Source organism: Nycticebus coucang, chromosome 12, assembly GCF_027406575.1.
Source record: "Nycticebus coucang isolate mNycCou1 chromosome 12, mNycCou1.pri, whole genome shotgun sequence".
In the NCBI taxonomy this organism is placed as follows: Eukaryota; Metazoa; Chordata; class Mammalia; order Primates; family Lorisidae; genus Nycticebus; species Nycticebus coucang.
In genome coordinates, this window is record NC_069791.1 from 25,252,917 (window position 1) to 25,276,908 (window position 23,992).

The following is a 23,992-nucleotide window of genomic DNA, read 5'->3' on the forward strand; positions in this document are numbered from 1 at the left end:
GTTTACACTTTTCCATCTGTAACCCTTGAAACAATTCTATATACAAATACCCTTTGTTTTCTCATTACTGAGAAATATAACGGACACACGGAGGATGAAGCGCTAGTTAACAAACCATAATCTAGCAAAGCAAGAAAAAGGCTTAACCCTAAAAGTTGGCTTTCAAAGAACCCTGTCTAAAGTCATATTTATAGTATGAAAGTCATAAACACAAGAGCTGGATTGGCTGAGCGACAGATCCAACTAGCCCAGTAGAGTAAATTTTTTAACTACCAGATTGCAGATTAAATTCCCTAGAGAGCCCAGCATATTCCCCGAACTTTTAACTGTCTTCTGAAATTTTTATCTCAAAGAGACAAGTGTGACCTCAGATTGAGTGCATCTGAGAAGCTCTAAATGTACTTGGAGATTTACATTCTTTTCTTTTGAGACAGAGTCTAACTCTGTCGCCTTGGGTAGAGTGCCCTGGCATCATCATAGCTCACAGCAACCTCAAACCCTTGGGCTCAAGAGATCCTCTGCCTCTGTTTTTCTATTTTTAGTAGAGATGGGGTCTCACTCTTGCTCAGGCTGGTCTCAAGCTTCTGAGCTGAAGCAATCCACCCATCTCAGCCTCCCAGAGTGTTGGGATTACAGGTGCGAGCTACGGCAGAGGATTTACATTCATATAGCAAGTTATGTATAAAGAACACCATTAGTTTTCAGAACCACATCAAGAACATCCTCAAGAAAGACCTGCCCTCCCCACCTATGTGATGTTTTAATGAAAGACTGGGCTTAAGTATTTAATATTATTTCATTTAGGTAAACCTACCGAAGATCATCTTAACTTTTTAACATTTTGCTACCTCTAACACAACATATTAATTAACCACCTCAGTATTAAAATTATTATTTTGAGGTATTAAGATGCTGAGTTTCTGCAAATATTAACATTTGACATTATGCATCTCTGAGGGGCATGTGCCCCACCCACCCACCTACCTCTGCAGCAAAGGTTCCTGCAAACCTGAATGAATGATGCAGCAAATCAGAAAGTAGATAAGTGTAGAAGGCTAATCATTCAAATTTAAAACTTTCAAACACTGAACTAGCCATGTAAAATATATTAGCAGGCTAAATTTAGCCCACTGGTCAATAATTTATAATCTCTACTAAAGAGATCCTAAAATTGTATGCCTAGATGAATTAATCCACAGTGATGGACAGCTCCATACTACACAAAATCATTTCCTTTCCTAGAATTACTTCTTTTCATCAGTTCTGCCTTGGCTTTAATCAGCCTAGGCAGCATGTTATGAAGAGCAAAAAATGCATTGTTGTTTTTAATCTAAGGATGTTGTGGGTTCAGCACTTTATAATTGGAAAAAGAAACTTTGTCTATGTTCTCTCTTTTACTGATAATGTCTGTGCAAAAATACTTAAAAATAAGTATTTTTATTCCTGGTCAATGCTGCCATTTATGAAAATATCTGCTGAGTATGGTTTATGAAAGATGCAAACTCTATTACTAAAAAACCATAACCAAAGCAGAAACACACTTTCTGACTATTTGTTTTGCTAAGATTTAAAAGAAAAAAAACTGAAAATAGAATTTATTTCTTAATCTCCCTTGGATTGACATAAGGCCAATATCATGGATGTTTTATAAAGACAGTTGTTATATATTGCGTTTTAAATTTAACTTAATGAAAAATGTTAAAAACATATCACTGCAAGGAAAAAAAATGAAGAAGCTAAATTACCAGAGGTAAACAGTCCACAATAAAACACAGATAGTGATAAACTTCAGAGTAATTATAACTTCCATTTATCTAAAATCTAAGCAAATAATCTGAGCTGGGTGGAATTTCTTAGCTAGCACATTCATTACTTTTTTATGGGAAGGACAAATGGCAAATAAACAGGCTGATTTTAGAGATTTAATAACAAACACTGGATCTTTAGAGATTCAATCTAATTCTCTTTGCCTTCTATAATTAAAATACTACAAAATGATGAATGGTTTTCAATTAAATAGAATGCATTAATGCAAAGTGGGAATTACACAAAGTGTTCTGAAAGGGAAATCTGCATGAGTTCCCAATTTCCCTTCAAGATACTGCACATACTTTAGTCTGTACTTCAGCAACATCCTTAAATCGCTGTAAGCTGGAAACCAGAATTTTTGCCAGCAGATGTCCTGTTCCTATGCATAAATTCTTCTTTGTAATCAAGCATCCTATAAGACTTAAACCCAGACACTGAATTTCTAGGAGAAAAAAAGGAAAAATAAACACAATGAATTGTTTCAAATCTCAAAACTGAATAAAAATGTAAAGACATCCAGTCAACAGCTAATGACCAAATAAAGTCGATTGTAAATCCTGAGTTCTGACCGTACTGACCTTGGTCATCTGGGTACATCTGCAGGGTGTGAAGCACGGAATCAAGAGCACCTTCCAGGGATAACATTGCTAATGCCTCAGGAAAAGGTGCTATGGAAGAAATGACTTTTAATCCACATTTCTGAATCCCAGGATTTCCAATGAACTAAAATAAAAAGGGAATTAAGAATATTTGCTTTAAAAAACGAGATCTTGCTACTTGCCTTAGTTAAAACCAGTTACAGACTGACACAAAATAAATTAAGTAAACAAAATACCGATTAATACCCTTGATTGTGTCTATATTATTAATTAGTTGTATTCATTATTAATTAAGAGCTAGCATTTTAACACATGTTGAGTGCTTGTTCCGTGCCAAGCATTATACTAATGCATTTGCTTCGCGTGCATTCTCTCTTCACAATTTCATCAAGTTCCTACTAACGCCATCCCCATTAGACAATGAGTATAAGAGCCTATCCCTAAAGTTATACAGATGGTAAATTGCAGAGATGAGACCAAACTAAATACGTTTAATCCCAAAGCCTACTCTTGAATTCTGCCTCTCATCATAGAAAATACTAACTGAAAATTACTCTTCACTTTGAGTGCTAAAGCATTATTTCATTTATCCCCTCAATAGCCTCATGTCACAGGTTTGACACACTTTAGAGATCCAGGAACAAGAAGAGCTCTAATCACAGAAATAATAAGCAGTGTCAGGCCCAGGACTTGAATATACATGTGTCTAATCACATCTTTCAAACTCTTTCATCTGGATTTCTTCCAGATGATCCAACATTATTTACAGGTGTTTTAATAAAAGACACTTCTTTTTCCAGGCCATCCTGCTCATCAACTGACCCAACACTGACCCAACCCAAACCAGCGACGACCCAGCGCACAATCACAGTCACATCTCTCCTCTTCCGACCTCTGAGACATACATCTAACTCTAACATGAGTCATCTCCGCTCTTCCACACAAAACACCACTCTCCAGGCATCTATCATAGCTGCCCACCTCATAGCTTGCCTTTCAAACATTACAGCACTACCCTTCTCAGGATTTTGCTTTCATGGATGATATTTTGCAGACATGACTTTGTAGGTATCTTCAACTCCAAAGACCCGATTGCCTCTTCCACAGATACGGTGTACAGCTGCAATAGCTTTAAGGCAGAACTCAAGCTCTGATGTAGCCTCTTTGACCAAAACCTTTTGGCTTCCTATCTTCCTTACTTCATGCTGTCAATGAACAGGTTTTTATCCCCTTCTCAGTCAATGCCTCCCACATCTTTATTCAGCATCTTTTTCTATAGCAGGTGGGGAGAAGCGTGGGATTCTCACCCTAGGCTTGCTCTTCTCCCACCCCACCTCCTCACTGCTCAGCGTGGACCTCATTTCATCTGTCATTCAAGGAGGCACTCATGCCCCTTCCTGGCTTTTTTCTTGTCACTGTCTCTATCTCACCAACTCCCTGAGCAGTAAAAGCACATTAGCTTTGGAGCCAAGTAAATTTGGGTTTCGTTTCTATGAATCTGAGGACCATTAAAAATGAATGAAGTAATGTTTACTCAGAAGTGGTAAGTAAAAGGTTATTTAAAAAATATAAAGAAATTTCAAGTGGTACAAAGTGATGCTGGAGAGATGGTTTGGTGTCTGTTTTAGCTTCCTTGCCCTCAAAACAATCTTAATAACACAAAGTTATTATGAGGATGGAATAAGATAACTCCGTCCGTGCAATAAACACTAGTGATGACCACAGATCAAGGAAGAAAAACTTGAGTGTTACTGTGAAAGAAATTTTCCCTAATAGTCCTCCCTTCTTTCAGGTTATCCCTTTTCCTTCATTTCTAGGCTTATTAATAGTCTACACCCACTACCTCCACATTCTCCCTACCCCTTAATTTTATATAATCAAAATTCTATCCTAACTGCTCTGAATCAAAACCATTCAAAGAAAAAAGTCCACTAGCAAGTTAATTGCTGCTTTTTCATCTCTTGATGTCCATGACACAGGGCTCCCATAATTATTCTCAAACTTTAAAACCATTCATTTGCCCATCTCCTTGATAATTTCTTCTTTGAACTCCAAACCTTGCCCGAAGTTCTTTTCTTAAAATTCTTATTCTCATGGATGGAATTTCATAAACAATAATGGCTTAAGTCACAATAACAATACAACATCCACAATAACAATGCCAAAACCTACATAGCACTTGCTACGTGCCAGATACTCCTTAAGTCACTTGATGCAACTCACTTCATCCTCATCAAAACCCTATGGCATGGACACAATATTATTATCCCTGTGCATTGATGAATAAAACTGAGACACAGAGGCTTTGAGCAGATAACTCAAGACACAAGTTGAGACTTCCTTAAGTCCACATTTCTCTTTGCTTGACACCAACATCTTAAACTCAGCTGTTCAAAGCCAAAAGTTAGCATCCTCAAAAAAGTAAAATAAAATAAATAAGAAAAGAAAAAAAGAAGAAATCAGCCTTCATCGTACCATCACTCTTACCTGGCAGGCAGGGCCAGCTTCCCAGGTGTGCACCTGTACAGTCACACACACTCCTATGCTCAGAGCATGTGGCTTAATGCTCCACTGTCACCATCTAAAATCCTTAATCATTTTCAAACTGGAAGCCTGCATTTTCATGTTGTGCTTGGCACCATAAATTATGTGGCCGGTTCTGCTCCTAAGCTCAAAAAGCATCAGAAGCTTATTTTGGTGCTAAAATCATATCCCATTGATATTTATAATGCATCTGCCTTTGTCCTTAATATCTTTACCTATAACAAAGATCTACTCACTACGGGGGCCTCTGTCTTGGGCTCCCCTAGTCTCTCACCATTTCAGTCCAGTTCAGCGATGAGTAATGACTTGCAATAGAGAATCTGGAGTTTCACACATGATGATGCTTAAATAGGAGCATTTGTTAATAGTTGAATAAATTTGAAAAAATTAATATATACATATGTATATGTATTATAGTATAGGTATAATATACTAATATTTACAAGCCGACAATGGACTTCTTTTCACTCACCTAATACTATATCTTAAAAATGGTGTTTATGACGTTTCTGTTCAAATAGGGATTAAAATCAATTTACTAGTTTCTACTTGGCAAGTATTTCAAGTGAAACTTTTGTGTTACCAATAGAAAGACACTTACAAACATGCTCCCACCTATGTTCTACAAGTCTTCAAGTTTTGTCTTTTTGAGAATCCATAAATAATTGCAATGGTTTTTCTAATGAATAATCTAGCCAGTTCAAGGGAAAAATGCCCACATTGGCCTCTTTCCTAGCTCCCAAATAAAGAAAAACAAACTCATTAATTTCTGATAATTTGTGTTATTGTTTTCTCCTTTTCTCGTTTTTCTCTTATAAATCTCATCTTTGCCCTTATATATGTTAAATATATGTATATGTTTATGCCCCTTGTATATAAGTGAAGAGCATGCTGATTAATAATTAGTGGCCTCTGAATTATTCTCCGAAAAATTAAAAGATTAATGCAAAAGAGGTACAAGATGATATGACTGATATCTCCAAATAAGAGAGCTAAAATAATGAAACATAAACAATACGTATTTAAAGATGCAACTCGAGACAACTTTACTGGGGGGAAAAAAAAAAAGACTGAATGTATATCTTGAATGAAGACACCACATCTCAGGATTAACACTGAGATACAGCCTAAAACAGTTCCTAGATTTCAAAAGAAAGAATCCTTTGGACATTCATGCAAAAATATTGAGACCCTTAAAAAAGAAAAAAAAAATAAAGCTGATATCAGACGTCTCCACTAAAATATTCAATACTAGAACACAGTAGAATGCCCACAAAGTCTTGAAGGAAGAAAATAGAAGCTACAATATTTTATAACCAACAAAACTGTTTTTGAAGAGTACAGCCAATAAGAGTGATAACAAAACAATTCTAAACATCAAGATGTTCAGGAAATTCTACCTTTTAAAAGATGTTTGGACAAGTAAAAGATCAATGAAGTAACAACATAAAAGGACTTGAGATGAACACTGATTCTACATAACTGATGAAAGCAACCCTTTGCCAATGTCGAATTCATTCATTTCACAAAAGTCAGTGGGAAAACAGAAAGAGAAGGTGAAAATGTGAAGATTTTCTCATCTTTTATAGCAAGCAAGAGGTCAAAAGATACTTTTAAATCTAATATGAGTAACATTGACTGAGTGCATACTTTCATAAATTGTCTCATAAAATAGTCATAATAATTCTAAGTGAAATTATTATCTCCATTTTATGCATAATGAAACCAAGACATTCAGTAACTTGTCCAGAGTGCATAATCGGTATTATGCATATTATCATATTATCACATAATATGATTATGTTAGAATAATATTCAAATTCAGATAACCTGACCATAGGACCCACAAACTTAACTATTAGATCATTTACCCACCTGAAGCTCTAAGAGCAAACACTCTATAATCCGCTAAAATTGGTTAATTTAGCAAAGGAAAGGACATTAAGGAAGTGAAAATATACTGGTCTCATCAAAAAGTATGGATAATGTGTTAACATACATAAAGGAAAAAATGGATCCCTGGTGGATATATTCATATTTATGGAAAATTAGAAACTTTTTTCCTTAGCAGCACATTAGAAATATGGTCTCATTGTTTTTTAACCCCTACACAGAATTACATAATTTGGAAGTAGTATAATCCATTTGATTGGTCTCTATCAATGGGCTCCACATTGTCAGGGCAGAATAAAGAGAAGCCACAATCTCAAAATGTCCCAGGCTGAAAGAATAGGTTCAATGCTTGCTCATGTTACATCTGTGTTACAGGTTGGGAGGGACCTCTGCTGATGGAGCAGCTCCTACCTCCAACACTGCAGGTGGATGTGGCTCCTGAGAGCATGTTCTAAAGGACGCCCACCAGCTCTGACCTCCCCTTATAACCCTTTGGCCAAAACTAGTCACAGGCTTCCACCTAACCACTAAATACTATTCCAGAATCACCAGAAGCTAGAGAAATCAAAATATTTGGCAGACACCACTAATGATTACCACGTAGGATTTAATTTGTTGCCACATTTTTCTTAGTTCGAATAATGCCACAGTGAACATTCTTGTCTCAAACATCTCTGTGTACATATGCAAGTAAATCTGTAAGTTGTCAGATTGGAATTTCTCATCGAAAAACACATCCATTTTTAACTTTGATAGACATTACCAAATTTCCTTCCAACAAGGTTTCTCTTTGTAACTTACATTAATGATTATTCCTAAATCTTTTCATATGTACATAATGCCAATTTCATTTCTTACCTTTAAATCTCACCCATCTGTAATATGTTTTGGCAAAAGGAGACAAATATTCAGCTTCCTTTGCTTTCCCCAAATGCCTGGAGAGTTAGTTGTTCCAACAGAAGTTATTGAGTAATCTATTTTTTCCCCACTGATCAGGGAATATTGTATTATTGCACATTTTCATGAGTCTATTTCCTGAGCCATCATTATGGGGCATTGATTCATCTCATCCAGTGCCAGCATAACACCACTTTAATTACTAAAATTGTATAATATATTTGACTATCTGCTGAAGTGAGGTCACATGAATTATCACTCAAGATCTACTGATGATTCATGCATATTAATTTTTTCATACAAATTTTATACTGGCTTACCTAGTTCTGGAAAATCTCAGTACTATTTTTACTAAGGTTTAATAAATATAGTTTAATTTTCATATTTTCATTTTTTTAAATTAGTCTGTTATCAAAAAAGCTCTCTCTCTCTCTTTTTTTTTTTTTTGCAGTTTTTGGCCAGTGCTGGGTTTGAACCCACCACATCCTCTATATGGGGCCGGCGCCCCACTCCTTTGAGCCACAGGTGCTGCCCACAAGGTCTTTCTTTTCATGTGTTCCCTCCTCTGTGACTCCAAGTGAACTTCCATAGTTTTCCACAGTGTGGTCTCCAAACCTTTTTTAAATTTTACTCAGACATAATTTCTTTTTGTTGTTGTCATTGTTGCTGCTTTTGCCAATTCGCTCTTTCTTTGACTAGATATAATTTCAAGCTGAAATAAGTGTCATCAATATATCAGCTGAGTACATTTAGAGTCAAGGTTTGTGTGAAGCCCACAGGCTCTGAGATGTGCGTCCATTTCATCAGAAGATCGGTTTTACTTTACTGGGTTCCTTGACTAAAGAGAACAAGAGCGTCGCCACATGCAAACAGCGACAGAGCCAAAAGGTTAAGAGTCTATTTTCTACTTTGTTCTCCAGAAACAATACAGAACAAATAGATCTCGCTGGAACAGGTGACAAAGTTTTCATCTGTGGAGAAGCTAAAAGGATCAGGCGTAAATGGAACATCAGTGTTCCAGACAGAGATTTTAACTTCAGCTTGAATTTCATTGGAATTTTATATAACCAAACATAAATTCTCTTTACGTAAATACTTTCCCTAGTCTCTGCTTTGTAAGTCATAGTTGAATCTCAAGTTCCACCTCGTTTGGAATTCTGCTTCCCAAGTTTAGACTTCTTTTCCATGGTAATGATTTCATTGTGTCCGCAGTATTTGGGCCTGAACCCTTGAACGCTTTGTAACCATTATTCAGAGTGAGACACGCCATCACAGAATTTTAGAGCTAAAGTAATCCCGCTCATCTTTCACAGCATTTTTTCCTCAACTATGGTGAGGGATTAGGGGACTCTCACTGCCACAATAAAATATCGTTGTTTGCTGTTTCCCCATGAGCTTAGCTCCTCACCTCCCCTGCACAGTCACTGTTGACTGAAGTGCTGTGGCTCATTACTCAGCTGTTGGCATGGGAGAAAAAAAAAGGTAGTTCTCAACTACTTCTACCAAAAGAAGGTAACCAAAGGGAACAGAGTGATCTCTCCACATCAAGTATTTACGACTGGCTGTCTTGACTCCTAACTCCTTCTGTCACACTCATGCCCGATAACTTTAGAGAAGGTCAGCTAACTAGAATCAGAGCTGTCTATAAGGCTTTCCTGGTACCTCTGGCTTCTCTGGCAGCACTTATCATAATAAAATTAACTGTTTCCTCCTCCCTGTTCCTAGAACGTGTTCACAAAGCTGGCACAGCTCCTAAGTGCTAGTGCAGAACAACTGTTTTATGCATGCTCGTTATTCTCCTTTTCGGAGTATAAGATCCAGGCGCGATGGGTATAAAGCATTTTCTTTTTGTCTTCACAATGCCTAACCAGCTCCTTCTATATACGTTTTAAAAACAAATATCTCTCAAATTAAATTTAACTCATTATAGCAGATAATCTTGCTATCCTCAAGAATTATATTAAAGTTTGAGTCCATATGAATCAAACATATCAGAGACAAGTACATTCCCAAGTTCAGTTTACATTTTTCAAGGAGATTCCCTGGAGGCTACTCTAATTAACTTCTGACACTTATCAAAGCACACCAAATCACAAGGAATCATTTCTATCAAATAATTGGATTGTTTTCTCCCTTTCATGAAAACATTCACCCCAATCATCCTTTGCATCTTTATATCTATTTTTCTATTTTTTTTTTTTTTACTGCTCACATTTTTATTTTGGAAATAGTATATCAGGCATCATTTTGTGCCTATGTAATTTTAGACACAGCATTTAATTTATTTTGACATTCAAAGTAATGAGGGGATGAACCTTCCATGTTTAGCAAAAAGAAACAAAACCACTGTCATCAGACAAGCTGATGTTGACCTCACGAGAAGATGGCATCTTCCCTTGTCACAGGGGGATGCTATTCAGAGAAACAAGTGAAATTCCTCAGGAAACCGCCAATGAACTTAGTGAGTCCAGGCAATGTAGCACTCGCCACACACTGGGTGGCCAAGGAGACCCAATTACCATCCTCTTGGTTTTCCATTGTTTGTTCTTACCTCCGGTTTGTTTGGAGATTTTTGTTGAATAGTGGACAATGTGTATAAAAACTGCAGAGAGAACTGGAAGCTGTGAATGCCATTTCATCCTCCAGAGAGGACTTTCTTTTCTCCCAGTGTGCACTTGAGGTGTAGCAGACGCCTTCATCCAGACTCAGAACCCCAGCTGAAAGTCCGAGTGGCCAGGGTTGTGCCAGTCCATGTGGCTCTAACCCAGAGAGGCTGCTCTGCTCAGTGCTTTGACCCACTGCTCAAAGTCAGCACACGAATCTAGGGAGGTGGCACCACACAGGGGGCCACTTCTTTGAGTCACCCTGAACTTGAAAACTCAGTCTCTTAAGTCCCAGCAGCTTGGCTGTTCTCCAGTGCCTCCCACAGATTTCCTCTTGCTAAACTTTATCAAGATTTTCTAATTGTTCTCACAAAGAGAGCTGGTTTGCTTCTAGCTTGTCCACCAGGATTAGACACCAAATCATGAGGTTCAAAGCCACTTGAAATAATTCCTTTCTGTGTGGCTAAGCTACCAGCTTCATATGCAATAAGGTTCATATGCTTTGCTTCCCTTATGATTTTTAGACCCAACTTTTTAGATTTTGATCAGATTTTGTTTTATAATCACCTAAAACATCTGTGCAGTTCCCAAGGCACAGATGTGAGAAGTTGGCCTTAAGTTCTGGTCCCCTCAGCTCTCTTCCTACCCCTTAGGTAGGCATGACTTAGATTTAAGATTTCTTTTAATTTTTTAGTAGAAGCAAATACAAAAAAAAAAGCATTATCTATTAGTAACCCCCTTAGATAAAAAATTATGCATTTTATGCATTACACTGCACTTTGCTTATTTCCATGAAAGAATATTGGACATGTCGTTTTTAAAAACCCTGCTAAGAAAAATAGGGGCATGGGTCCAACATGTAACTGGAAACAATCTGCACATCATTAAAAGGCTGGCGTTTTACCAATAAATCTGATTGCAGAACCTGGGGAAGGATGGAGGAGCCAGCAGAGTAGCACAAAGCAAGGGATGGGACCTGGAAAGTGAGGCAGGGAAGTGGGGACAGGCCAGACCAGGACAGGCTGCCACGGCTGCCTCCATGGTGCCCACTAAAGACAGCCCACCAGCGTCCTAGGAGCAGTGATCGCATTTGACCGTCATCTTGCAAGTTATGTATCTGTCCGGGACCTGCCTGTCTCCCCTCTAGGCAGGACGGTAAACACCAGAACACTCCAGCCTGCAGCAGACTCCACCAAACTTTCACTCACTTGACAAAATGCTGAGAAGACATTTTGGGAGAGAGTGAAGGCTGTGAAGGTGGCTGCTCTAATGCTCGTTATTCTCCTTTTCGGAGTATAAGATCCAGGCGCGATGGGTATAAAGCATTTTCTTTTTGTCTTCACAATGCCTAACCAGCTCCTTGGCCAGCGCACACCAGGGGCAGGGCACACACAGGAGGAAGGAGAGGGCAGGTAAGAAGCCGGGGCTGGGGTGCCCTCACCCGTGTGCTTCCCTAATATCGTCAGAGACATGATCACAGGGAAAATGGGGACAGAGCTCTTCACCGATTCAGCAAATGAAGCCGCCACATTTTCCAGGCTGACCAAAGCCAAAACCACCGTGCCCAACCTCATCAGACCCACGAACGCACGCTCAGGATGAAACTGGGTGTGTGAGACAGCAGGGTTTTGTGCTGGGGTCGCCCTCCAACTGGGACGGGATGATTTGTTGAGAAAGAGGCTGCAGAAGCTGAGGGGAGACCACAGTGAGCCATGGACACCCGCGAGCCCCACACGCCCAGGTCCCTCGCGGTGACAGCAGACTCCGTGGTGGTGACCATCAGCGCCTTCTCGGAGGGGCTGCCTCCACTCTTGGCAAAACAATCTTCTCACTTCCACGACCAAAAAGAGGGCACCAGGGGAGAACAGACTTCCTTTCAGGTTCTCCTCAGAGCCAGGAATGGTTTCTTCAGTGCCTGCTGCACTTTCGCTGAAGACAACGTATTTGCTCAGGCCACCGTTGATGCAGGTCGATCACAGAAACCGACAAGGTGGGTCACTGACTGCCCAGGTGAGTGGGTGCAAGTGGACGCAGAGAAGCAGGGAACCAGCTGCATGCAAGTTGCATTCATAAGGGCCTCTTCTCTACAATGCTGGAAACAGAGTCTAAAAAGCACCTTAAAATAACAGGCATTATGACCTGGGCTCCTGTAGGTAGGGACCCTGGGAGAAGTGCGATTGGGTCTCAGGCTTAAGGTCTCTCCTGGATCTGCCGGGGCTGCAGTGTCATCTGAGGGCTCAACCAGAGCTGCAGGGCCCAGAGCCCAGCTCACTCAGGGCTGCTGGCAGCATTCCTGTCCTCCCAGGCCATGGCTGGACAGCCACCTCTGGTTACCAACCACCACGTGGGCCTCTCCAATCCACATTTCACCAGTGGGCCATGGACTGGTACAAGCTCTTTGGAAAACGTTTGGCACTGCCAGGTCCTGGCTGGGGTCACCACTGCCTTCCAGCTGTGGTCCTCACATGTTTCCACAGCTGGTTCTACTTTCTCAGCTCTTGTGACTCAAGATGCTTTCAGAGAGAAGCAGTTCTCCCTGAGCCCTCCATCCCCCCACCTGCCCTCAGGGAGATAGCAGGAGCCCACCTACATGGCCCTGCAGGTCTCCAAGGGGTGCTCAGAAAAGTCGGGCCCAGAGGGTGAGTGGCTTTGAGTGGTCCATGGAACACGGAGCCGGGGGGTGGGGGGTGGCATCGGAGTTCACCCTGGGTGGACTCAGGCCAGAGGGGCAGGTGCAGACACCAGCCTCCTGCAGAACAGACTCCTGTGGGCTGCCCGGCCCAGTGGTGACCCCCCTGTGGCAACAGCCCACCAGCTCCTCTCCTCCTTACAGCCACCTCCTCCAAAGTGCCTACCTCTTTCTACCTTTTAATAAAGACCAATTCATCTTATGTTAAGTTTCCAAACTCTATTAATTCCATCATCCCTTTTGCATTGCACAATATAAATGTAATTCCCCTCTGCTCCTTTCTTCATACTTAGTATGATTTATTGATACTTTTACTATAATGTAATAATGTAGGTCTGTTTTAAGGCCTAACATCAGGAAGAAAAGGAGCATTACTGAGGTTATCTCTGAGGAGTGCATGAAAACCAGCACAGAAATCAAAGAATACTTTACTGTTATGCCTGGTGTGTCTTCATAGGCTGAACATTTTACCGTGGGACCAGGAAAGCAAACCAAGCTGCAGAGAGGACACTGCTAGTGAAATTCAGTGGCACATCTGGCTCTTTGTTTTTCTTTCTGACTGAGTGAACAAGCCTGGATTTCTGTTACTAGCAATGAAAAGAACTGTGCTGAAGTCTGGAGTCAATAGTACAATTAGCTGGATTTAGCTTAATATGTAACTGTTCACCTCCCACCTCCTCATTTTTCATCTTATAAGTTTCTAACGACCTGACTTTCTACTATCCCCACAGTAAGCAGAAGATGAAAAACTCAGGCCTCACTAGGTGCCCGAATTTAATAGTCCAATTAACAGTATAAAGGCAGAAAACCTGTATTCAACTTACCCTGTTCAAAGCTGCTAGAACCAGTTTGTGAATATCATTCCTGAAACACTGTTTTTTAATCATAGTTAGCTTACGTTGAGATTCAGTATCCTCTCTGGATTCTTCCGGCATGCCTACATGCAAAAACAAAATAAAGAAATGCTTTCCTCTTAAATTTTAAAGCTGAAGGTTGTCGCTTGTTAGAAATGATAAAAATTAAGCCCAAAATAACCGTCTGTGGTTTTTCTAGCATGTATTTTCTTGTTTAAAAAAAACAACTCCTAGTTATAAGGAATTAATAAAAATAGTTCAGTACTGAATATAAATATATATTAATATTTATTAATATAAATAAATATTAAATATATAAATATAAATAAATACAATGTACATGGACATTTATTGAATTTAAAGTAGCAAAAAGTTCTGATGGTAGAGGAATTTTCTGTAGCAAACAATCTCTTGTACAAGTTTGTGAACAGTTTGTAGGCTAGTAGATTTTTCATGCAACAATGTACAACTTGAGAAAAGCTATAGCTATTTGGACTACAGAATAAAAAGGTCAGATATGAAATGTAAGCACAAAAGAGCAGCTGAAATTATAGTGGAAAAACAAGATTTGAATTTCAGTTTTATGATGGTAGAGAACATGATTTTTAGAAGTCCTCTAAAGGCTATATAATGGTATCAGGGGTATCAGGGTATTTAAAGAAAACATACTCCTTTTTTTTCTTTTTGCAGTTTCTGGCCAGGGCTGGGTTTGAACCCACCACCTCTGGCATATGGGGCCAGCGCCCTACTCCTTTGAGCCACAGGCACTGCCCAGAAAACATACTCCTTATTAAGCTACATTGTAGCTGAACCATACCAAAACCACTGAAAACACTAGAAATCAAAAAATTTGGCTATATGAGATAATAGATAGTTAAAATAATTATAATTTTCCCCAAATCTGAGACTAGAAAAATAATCATTAATAAACAATCACTTACAATCTTTCATTTTAATAATATGTATTAACACAAACTATACATTGGCTGCATATATTATATAGATAGCTTTTTATTTACTTAACAAAAGTCTGAATGCCAATTAGATGCCAGGGATTTTTTGCTACATGCTATGAATACCAGAGTGATTAAGGCAGGCTGGAGTCCCACCCTCCTGGGAATTTCAGTCCTTAGTTTAAATTTATTCAAACAGCTTCTGACATTCACTGTAACCGTACAACCTCTGTGTGTCATTTTCAGTGGCTGAGACCACATTAACTTCTGAGGTTGCCGACTGAAAGCAGCCCTCCTGAGTAGGAAACACCCACCATTTGTAATGGGTCTGATTAAACATCTTCCTTATAGTAAGATCAAAGAGCATTCCTGTAAATTTAACCTCTGATCTTTGTTCTTTCACTTGAGGCCCTATTATTCAAAATAGATGTAATTTCCTTTCTACATAATGGTCCTTTGGATTGTGTGGGCCGTAAATTTTGTGAGCAGTATCCATAACCCCGTGGGCTCCAGATCTCAAGAATTCCACAGTTAGTACTTATGACACAACAGTCATTCAATTTGCACTGTTGCACAAGTGTGTATTTAAAAGTGCCTGCTCTGAAGTCAGTCTGCACAGCTTGAAATCTGCCTTTGCTATGTAGGATATAACCTTAAAAATCTCCACACTTCTATGCCTCGATGTTATTGTCTATGCAAAATTAAAAAGTAGTATTTGCCTTATGGGTTGCTGTGAGAATTAAAAGAGTATATATAAAGCACGTCACATAACACCTGATACCTTTTAGGTCTGCCATATTTTTTAAATATTGTTGCTACAAAGGTATCAACGTTGCTACATTTCATATCTGACCTTTTTATGTTGTAGTCCAAATAGCTATGAGCTTTTCTCAAGTTGTCCATTGTTGCATCTACTCTACAAACAAGTAGATTTCAATAGAGTTTCATATCCTCCAAGCAATCTCAGTTTCTCTTACTACTTTTAATTACGTGGTTTTATATTTCTTTTTGTGTCTGTGTGTGGTTTTATAGTTCTAATCACTCTCCTCTATACACTTTCCAGTTTGCAACGTCTCTTCTTAAATCATTTGACGTTATTTCCTCGAGAGCTAAGTTAAGAAAGAGCAAGTCAAATGATATTTTATTAAAATAAGTCTGTATTATTATTTTACTAAAGCAACCAGCCCAATCTTTTCAATGAGTTGTTCTTATAAAATGAAAGGGAAAGAAGATAGTATAAAATTGAAAGAAACTTAAGCGATGTAACACTAGTTGCAATATTCTGTCCTCAATCAGATACTGAATTATATAAATTTGCTGTGAAGTACAGCTTTATTATTAAGGAAATATGAATGTGATCTAGTTAATAAATGAGTACATGTATATCTAGATATCGTATAAGACCCTCAACTGGAATCATATTCAACCTTGAAACCACAAGGGTACTGAGTCCATCGTTATTCATTGGTCTAGAATGACGCAGCGTAACACAGCAGAACAGCAGAGGATAAGGAACAATATGGTACAGTGTTGTGTGGCATGGGGACATGGGATGGTAGCATACGGTAGAGTAGATGGTTAAACCTTTACCAAACAGAGAGATGTACTTGTAGACTGATGTGTTATCAAATGCTAACATGTATTTTCGTGCATAAATTATATTCCTAAGTAACTATTTTCAAGGGCACTCAAAACACATCTAAATGATTACAGACCTACAGTGTGGCTTCAGGGCCAACTCAATAACAATTAAGAAAAGAACTACTATATTCAAAATCTATTTTTGGACTAAAAGAATATTAACTAACAGATTTGATTTCTGAATCTCCATTTTTTTATATTTAAAACTCAAATCCACCCTCAAAAGAATAAGGCTGTCACCTTCAAGGATAATAAAAATGGGTTTTGGGGGGGGGTTATTTATTGCAATCTATAAACAAAAGTCAATAAACCTAGCAATGATACTTTTAACCAAAATTACGTCTGTTAAATTATACCTCAAAAGTTGGCTGACCACTATGGACGTGGCCATGATTCAATTGTTTTAAATTTTGATTGAATAGCTACTTTTGTTCAAGGTACCAGGGGAGTTTTTTTATTTTTAAAATGACTGAAGAAAGCTCTATCTTTAAGAAAACTTTCAGACTAATACTCTGACATAGAAACATAAAATATCTGTGTAACTACAGACCATGATGGATTTAGGAAAATTTCATTTTAAACAAAGCCAAAACTGAGCTTCAAATTTTTGAAGAATGTTGAAGAATTTTGGGAATTTGGGGAATTTTACAGAACAACTCAAAGGATCAACCCCTCATACAGAGTAGTCACATCACACAGATGTCCCCACTGTCTCCACAGTCCCCGCTCTGGTCCCCTTTCCCTTGGCAGGCCCTTCACCGCACCTCGCTCAGCTACTCCAACCTCCAGCCCAGTCTCTTTCCCGCCTATCACCCTCTATACCACAGTGCTATTGGGATAAGTGGCAAGTTTAGGCGTGACACTACAATGTTTAAATACCTTTAATAAATCTGAACTGACTTCCATTAAAAAAAAAGCACAAGTTGCTTAGCATTGCATTCAAGGCCCTTCATTTTAGCCTCAGCCTGTCCTTGGACATTCACCCCCAGGTACCCTCCTTATTCTCCAGGTTTCCCTCACACCAGACCTAGAGCAATTTCTTATGCTGTTTGAAATTTTCTTCCTGCCCTTCTACCAGGCCAGCTCTGTCTACCTCAAATATCACAATTTCTGACCTACTCCTGTGCCTAAATTATTAGAGGCCCCATCAATATTCTCACAGCCTTTCCCGCATGGATGTGCACTAACCCCTTTCATTCTGTCTGGTAATTAACTGTTGACACATCTCTTCACTTCTAAGCTTCCATCATTGTATAGTTGTGGGTTCTAACCATTCATCTTTCAAACCTTAATGGAATCACAGTGCTTAGAACATAAGAGGCACTTAATAAATAGGTGTTGAATGAAGGGAGGCACAGGCACTTTAAATGGGTTTTGGAGGACAAATAAAATGACAACAGATATTCGTTGCAGGTTAAGAGGGTGGGAGGGGGGAGGCCACTGAGGCTAAAAAGAAAGAGCCACATTGTTACATTGGAGAAGCAATTCAACCACAGAGTAAAAGAAATCTTGAATCTGTAGCAAGAGAGAAGACATGAAACTAATTGGCTAGTTTTACAGTTCAGACAAGGGGGGAAAAAAGCTTGAACTCAGGTGATGGCAACAGAAATAGAAAAAAAAAAAAAACATCAGGAGATGAGCATCTTAGAAAAGCAATCCCCACGCTTTACATTGTAGTATTCTGCGTGTGTTTAGATAAATTATTTTTCTTATATTTTCTTGTAAATTACTCTAATGGCTATTCTGCACCAACGCATATCTTCTATTTTTATTTTTGGTTTAAGAGAAAGAATTGGCTTGAATTGACAGAAACTAGTCCTTTGACTTTTGCCTACAAAGTTGATATTTCATGAAAAGTCAAGAATCCACTTAAATTGCCATCTCTCTTATAATTGATGATGAACTTACCTGGCACTATAAAATGTAAAACAGCTCGAAGGGCCTCCAGCTGCACTGGTGGCGACGTCTCATGACTTTTCATAACCGTTATTATTTTGGGGACCACAGCTGCCACTGTATCCACAGAAGTGTTACTGGAGATATAAAATTGATGTGCTTATTAAAATAACAATCTGATTCAATGGTACAAACATCAAATTGAAACATGTATAGGAAAACAGAAAAAGCTAGATGAAAATGCATTCAAAGTCAGTAGTATAAGCACACATAATTTTAATTGTTCGTTTAATTTAACTCTGACCTCCAAAAGTAGAATTCCCAGTAACCTGGAAATCATTTTACTTTGTTTCATAAACCTCACAATTTCCTTCTGATCTATGTTATAGGTCACTTACTGCAACCCCAGAAAGTGTCATTATCCCCATTACCCAGATGAAGAACTTAGATGGACAGAAGTTAAATATTATAGTCCTGTCACTAGAAAATGACGGAGTCAAGACTGGTTTCCAAGCTCATCTGACTTCCATAGCAAGGATGCTTTAATCACATCAACCTGCCTGGTTTAGAGTAACATCAGTGGACTTCTTACCTGGTATTCTAAATTATTTTGTATTTATAACAAAGCCCTGGCTCACACCTGTAGCTAAGTGGTTAAGGAGCCGGCCACATACACCAGGGCTGGTGGGTTCAAATCTGGCCCGGGCCTGCTAAGCAACAATGAAAACTACTACAACAACAAAATACATAGCCAGGTGTTGTGGTGGGCGCCTGTAGTCCCAGCTACTTGGAAGACTGAGGCAAAAGAATCACTTAAGCCCAAGCGTTTGAGGTTGCTGTGAGCTGTGACAGCATGGCACTCCACTGAGGGCGACATAATGAGACTCTGTCTCAAAAAAAACAACCATAAATAAAAATAAAGCCCTGGTTTCTCTAAGATATGTAAGCTATTCTTTCTTTCACATATGAACAAATTTCATTCGACTAGATTTCAGTAGTTACTATGAACTTTATTTTTTTTTTCATCATTTTCTTTTTTTTTTTTATTGTTGGGGATTCATTGAGGGTACAATAAGCCAGGTTACACTGATTGCAATTGTTAAAGTCCCTCTTGCAATCATGTCTTGCCCCCATAAAGTGTGACACACACCAAGGCCCCACCCCCCCACCTTGCTGAGTTCCATGTCAACAGAAACTTGCACGTATCAAAACCATGTTCCCGCTTTACATGGTTCCACGGTAACTGAGATATGTTCCCTCTTTTCCACTTCAAAGTCCCAGTTTAAACACATCCCTTCTTTGGAGCCCCCCCTCCTTGCTAATGACAGCTGGGTTCAGTCAGCTCTTACCGCTGTCATTTACACATCACTGCCGCTGCCCTCTCCTCCTGACTGTCCTGTAATCCCCTGTGTATGTATCAGTCTCTGTACCTAGACAGTGAATTTGGCAGGTGCAGGCATGTGGTCATTGCTAACTCAGAATCCCCGGGACTGGAACTGCACACATTTTACATATGAGAAAAAATCCAGAACAGGAAATGGCTTGCCCAGAATCTACAAGACTCTAGAATTACTCCACTGTGTTGCCCCACGTGTTTTTGCCTCATTGGTAAAGGTTCACATACTCTTAGAACCATAAAAAAATCCACATTTAAGATATTCTTCTCATGGAAATGTTCAAGAGCACAACGAGATATGATATACAATAAACATGCATAGTAGCTGGAACGAGGTTAAAAACAGTATAATTCCACTTCTCAGAAGCCTGTAGATGGACACGTAACAGTTTATCACACTCATACGTTTCTTTTATTCACATTTAAAAATAGTATAACAATAGCTATTATTTAGTGAGTGCTTAAAATGTACTAGGCATTGTCCTAATTGTATTATAAAAATTAATTAATTTAATCCTTACACTATAAACTTACAACTTTCCAGGTTGTTATTATTATTTTTTTAATTGTGACAGAGTCTCACTTTGTCACCCTCAGTAGAGTGCTGTGGCTTCTCACAGCTCTCAGCAATCTCAAACTCTTGGGCTTAAGCAATTTTCTTGCCTCAGCCTCCCAAATAGCTGGGACTACAGGTGCCTGCCACAATGCCCAGCTCTTTTTTTTGTTTTAGCAGGCCCAGGCTGGGTTTGAACCCACCAGCCCTGGCACATGTGCTCCGTGCCCAAGCCACTTAGCTACAGGCGCCGCCCCAGGTTATTATTATCCCTCTGAACTAGTGAGGAATCTGAGGGCTAGACACCAAATAGTTGCTTCAAATTAGTGGCAAAGCCAGGAATAAAATTAGTTTTACAGCAACTTTTGTTCCATTTATTTTTTTCTTTTTCTCAGGACAGTTTCTTACATCACCTCTTTTGTTTGAACTTTATTCAGGCAGTGCCAAAGTTACCTCACAATGTTTGACTTAATAAAATACAGAAAGGCACTGAGCGTATGCTGCTTTCAGCATGTTCTGCTTAGAACTCAGTCTTTTAAACAGGTTTTTATAAGCCAGTAGCTCTGTCTCCACCTATCCACTTCCTTTCCTCTGTCATCGCCCACCCCCAAATAAAAGGATCTGGTCTGGGTTGTGTCCTTAAGCACCTACATAATCCCAACATCTCTGAACTTGGACTTGGTGTGATTAAAAGCTTCCCTTGCTAAGAAAAGAGAACAGTAAGAAAAGAAAAAGTCACTTCAAATGCAGGAATAATAATAAATAACATATTAGATCTGAATGAGTGACAGTTTGAAGTCATATCCTGATTTTATCTTCTATACTTTTCACACACAATAATTTGAAAAACTGTTTATGCTATGAGCTATCATTACCATTTTTCAAAACACAGTCAGTACCAAGCATTAAGTGCCAAGCATAAAAGCAATCTCTCAACATACTTTTATAATCTCTGCCATTCCTTTCAATGTTAAGATAAAATAGATAAAATAAGTTTATGATATCAGTGACACAAAATTACATTTGAAAACACTATCAGGTCCAAGGTGATATGACCTGCATAGGTTTATGAATCTATATTACCTTCCTTCAAAAAGATGGTTTAGCATCTTACAGCCACTTTCAGCCACTTCAGGAGAATGTGGGTGCTTCTGTATCAGCTCCAAAACATTCAGATAGATTCCTTTTGACAACAGGATCTTTCTGAAACTAACTACAAGAGTTTTAAATTGTTACTTGTAGAAATGAAGGCCTATTTTCATACTTTGCAATAAGATGTACAATATTGAAGGACAGTCCAAATTCACAGGAGAGCATAAACAAGAACATACATCATTTAGAGTTCATTGACAACTTAAAGACAATACTTATTTCTTCAAGACATATACATTTTCAATTTGTTCACATTTATTAACCTTTTGTTGAAGTTCTGGTTATAAAATTTTTATTTGTAGAGGACACTAGTTTTAATATAATCACTACATCTCTGTCTGTGTGAAAAGAGTGTTTCTGCAGAAAAAAATTATTTAAATGATGCTTTTCAAAATAAGAATTAAAGTTAATTTTTAATCTAATACTTAAAATAAGTTCACAAATAATCCTACTTCTGCAGAACAGAGACTGGACAGATACACTACTGGGGATGTCCAACCTGCAGCCCATGGGCCAAATAAAGCCTGGGCGGATACGCTTCTGGGGATGTCCAACCTGCAGCCCGAGGGCCAAATAAAGCCTGGACAGATACACTCTGGGAGATGTCCAACCTGCAGCCCGTGGGCCGCAAGTGGATTTTTTGAGGTTAGATTTGCTTATGTGTAGTGTTGGACATCACAGATTGTTCGCAGACTTTTTTTTTTTGGTCATCTGCTTTAGTTAGTGTTTGTTTATTTAATGTGTGGCCCAAGACAACTTTTCTTCCAATGTGAAGCAGAAAGAAAAGATTGTACACCCCTAAAAGTGAAAATAAGTTCCAGGGGCGGTCCTTGTGGCTCAGTGGGCAGGGTACCAGCCCTATATACTAAGGGTGGCAGGTTCAAACCCAGCCCCGGCCAAACTGGAAAAAAAAAAACAGCTGGGCATTGCAGCGGGTGCCTGTAGTCCCAGCTACTCATGAGGCTGAGGCAAGAGAATCGCCTAAGCCCAGGAGTTGGAGGTTGCTGTGAGCTGTGATGTCACAGCACTCTACTGAGGACGATAAAGTGAGACTCTGTCTCTACAAAAGAAAGAAAAGAAATGAAGTTCCAGGCCTGTGGAAATATTAACAATCCCTTCAGCCTTTGAAGGTGGGGGTGCCAGGGTAGGGGATGAAATGGCTGGAACCAAGCTTTGCTGCTTTCAGCCTTGAGCTTCTGTGTCCATTTACCCCAGTGGACTGTGTGAACATTATCATCACTGTATGTGGCATTATAGGCAAAAGTATAGAAAGAGCTAATACAAAGCCTAAATAATTACATTTATTTTCTCAAAGTAATGCCAAAGCTTAGGAAACACATGCATACACTTTATAACTGATTTTATATTGCACATAGAAAGTAACTGTATTCCAGCAATAATGATTACAGAATAATGTTTCTCTTTACAACAAACATCCCTCGCTAAATATAAATCCACTGACTTGAAGTTTCCATAGAAATATCAATTATCTTGAAACCTCTCTATAAATATTAATCCCAACATCATATGGTACAATTCTACACTTTGAAAGTGGCAGAAAAGGACCCTTAGAACATTTTAAGTATTGCTTTTAAAAATGATTAGTCTACCTGAAGAAAAGATGGAACAAGACACAGAGATAAGTAGTTATTTCTAAATACATTCTAAAAGACTGCCCAAACCTGAAAACCCATTCCTTTTTAACACATCCAGAATATCTCGGTTACTCTGTTTGATCACATCAGAAGCTGAAATAATCTCTCTCAAGATGGCAGCTTCTAAACAAGGAGAAACCTTAAAAGAGAAAAGTGTCACGCCTATAATCCCAGCACTCTGGGTGGTGGAAGCAGGCAGATTGCTTGAGCTCAGGAGTTCGAGACCAGCCTGAACAACAGCGAGATCCCATCTCTAAAAATAGCTGTGTATTGTGGCGGGCACCTGTAGTCCCAGCTACTCAGGAGACTGAGGCAAGAGGATCACTTGAGCCCAAGAGTTTGAGGTTGCTGTGAGATATAACACCACAGCAAGGTAAGACTCTATCCAAAAAAGAGAGAGAGAGAGAGGGAAAAAGTGACTCTAGACTAGGTGTCCTCAAACTTTTTTTAAACAGGGAGCCTGTTTAAAACACTATCCCTCAGACCATTGGAGGGCCGGACTATAGTTTCAAAAAAAAAGAAAACAATGAACAAATTCCTATGCACACTGCATATATTTTATTTTGAAGTAAAAAACAAAACGCGAACAAATACAATTCACACCACTTCAAGTGGCCCGTGGGCTGCAGTTTGAGGATGCCTGCTCTAGACCAGTGGTTCTCAAACTTTCATTTGCATCAGAATCATCTGGAAGGCTTATTAAAGCAAAGGTTGCTGGGTCCCAGCCAGAGTTCATGATTCAGTAGGCCTATATGGGGCCCTACAATTCACATTTTTAACAAGTTCCCAGGCAATGCTGGTAGTCCAGGGACCACACTGTTGTAGACTCTAACCCAATGTGTGAGTTGAAAATGGCGA

The 23,992-nt window shown here is 39.0% G+C and overlaps 1 protein-coding gene across 1 annotated transcript in view; it reads right to left on the reverse strand.

Moving 5' to 3' along the window:
• LRRK2 (leucine rich repeat kinase 2) overlaps nucleotides 1-23,992 on the reverse strand; it is a 155,047-nt gene that overhangs the window by 101,755 nt on the left and 29,300 nt on the right. The window contains exons 12-16 of the mRNA XM_053557282.1: nucleotides 21,411-21,540; nucleotides 18,391-18,515; nucleotides 13,859-13,971; nucleotides 2,388-2,532; nucleotides 2,112-2,251 (exon numbers count right to left, since the gene is read on the reverse strand). Of these exons, the coding sequence (XP_053413257.1) occupies nucleotides 2,112-2,251; nucleotides 2,388-2,532; nucleotides 13,859-13,971; nucleotides 18,391-18,515; nucleotides 21,411-21,540 (653 nt within the window). The remainder of the gene's footprint in view (nucleotides 1-2,111; nucleotides 2,252-2,387; nucleotides 2,533-13,858; nucleotides 13,972-18,390; nucleotides 18,516-21,410; nucleotides 21,541-23,992) is intronic.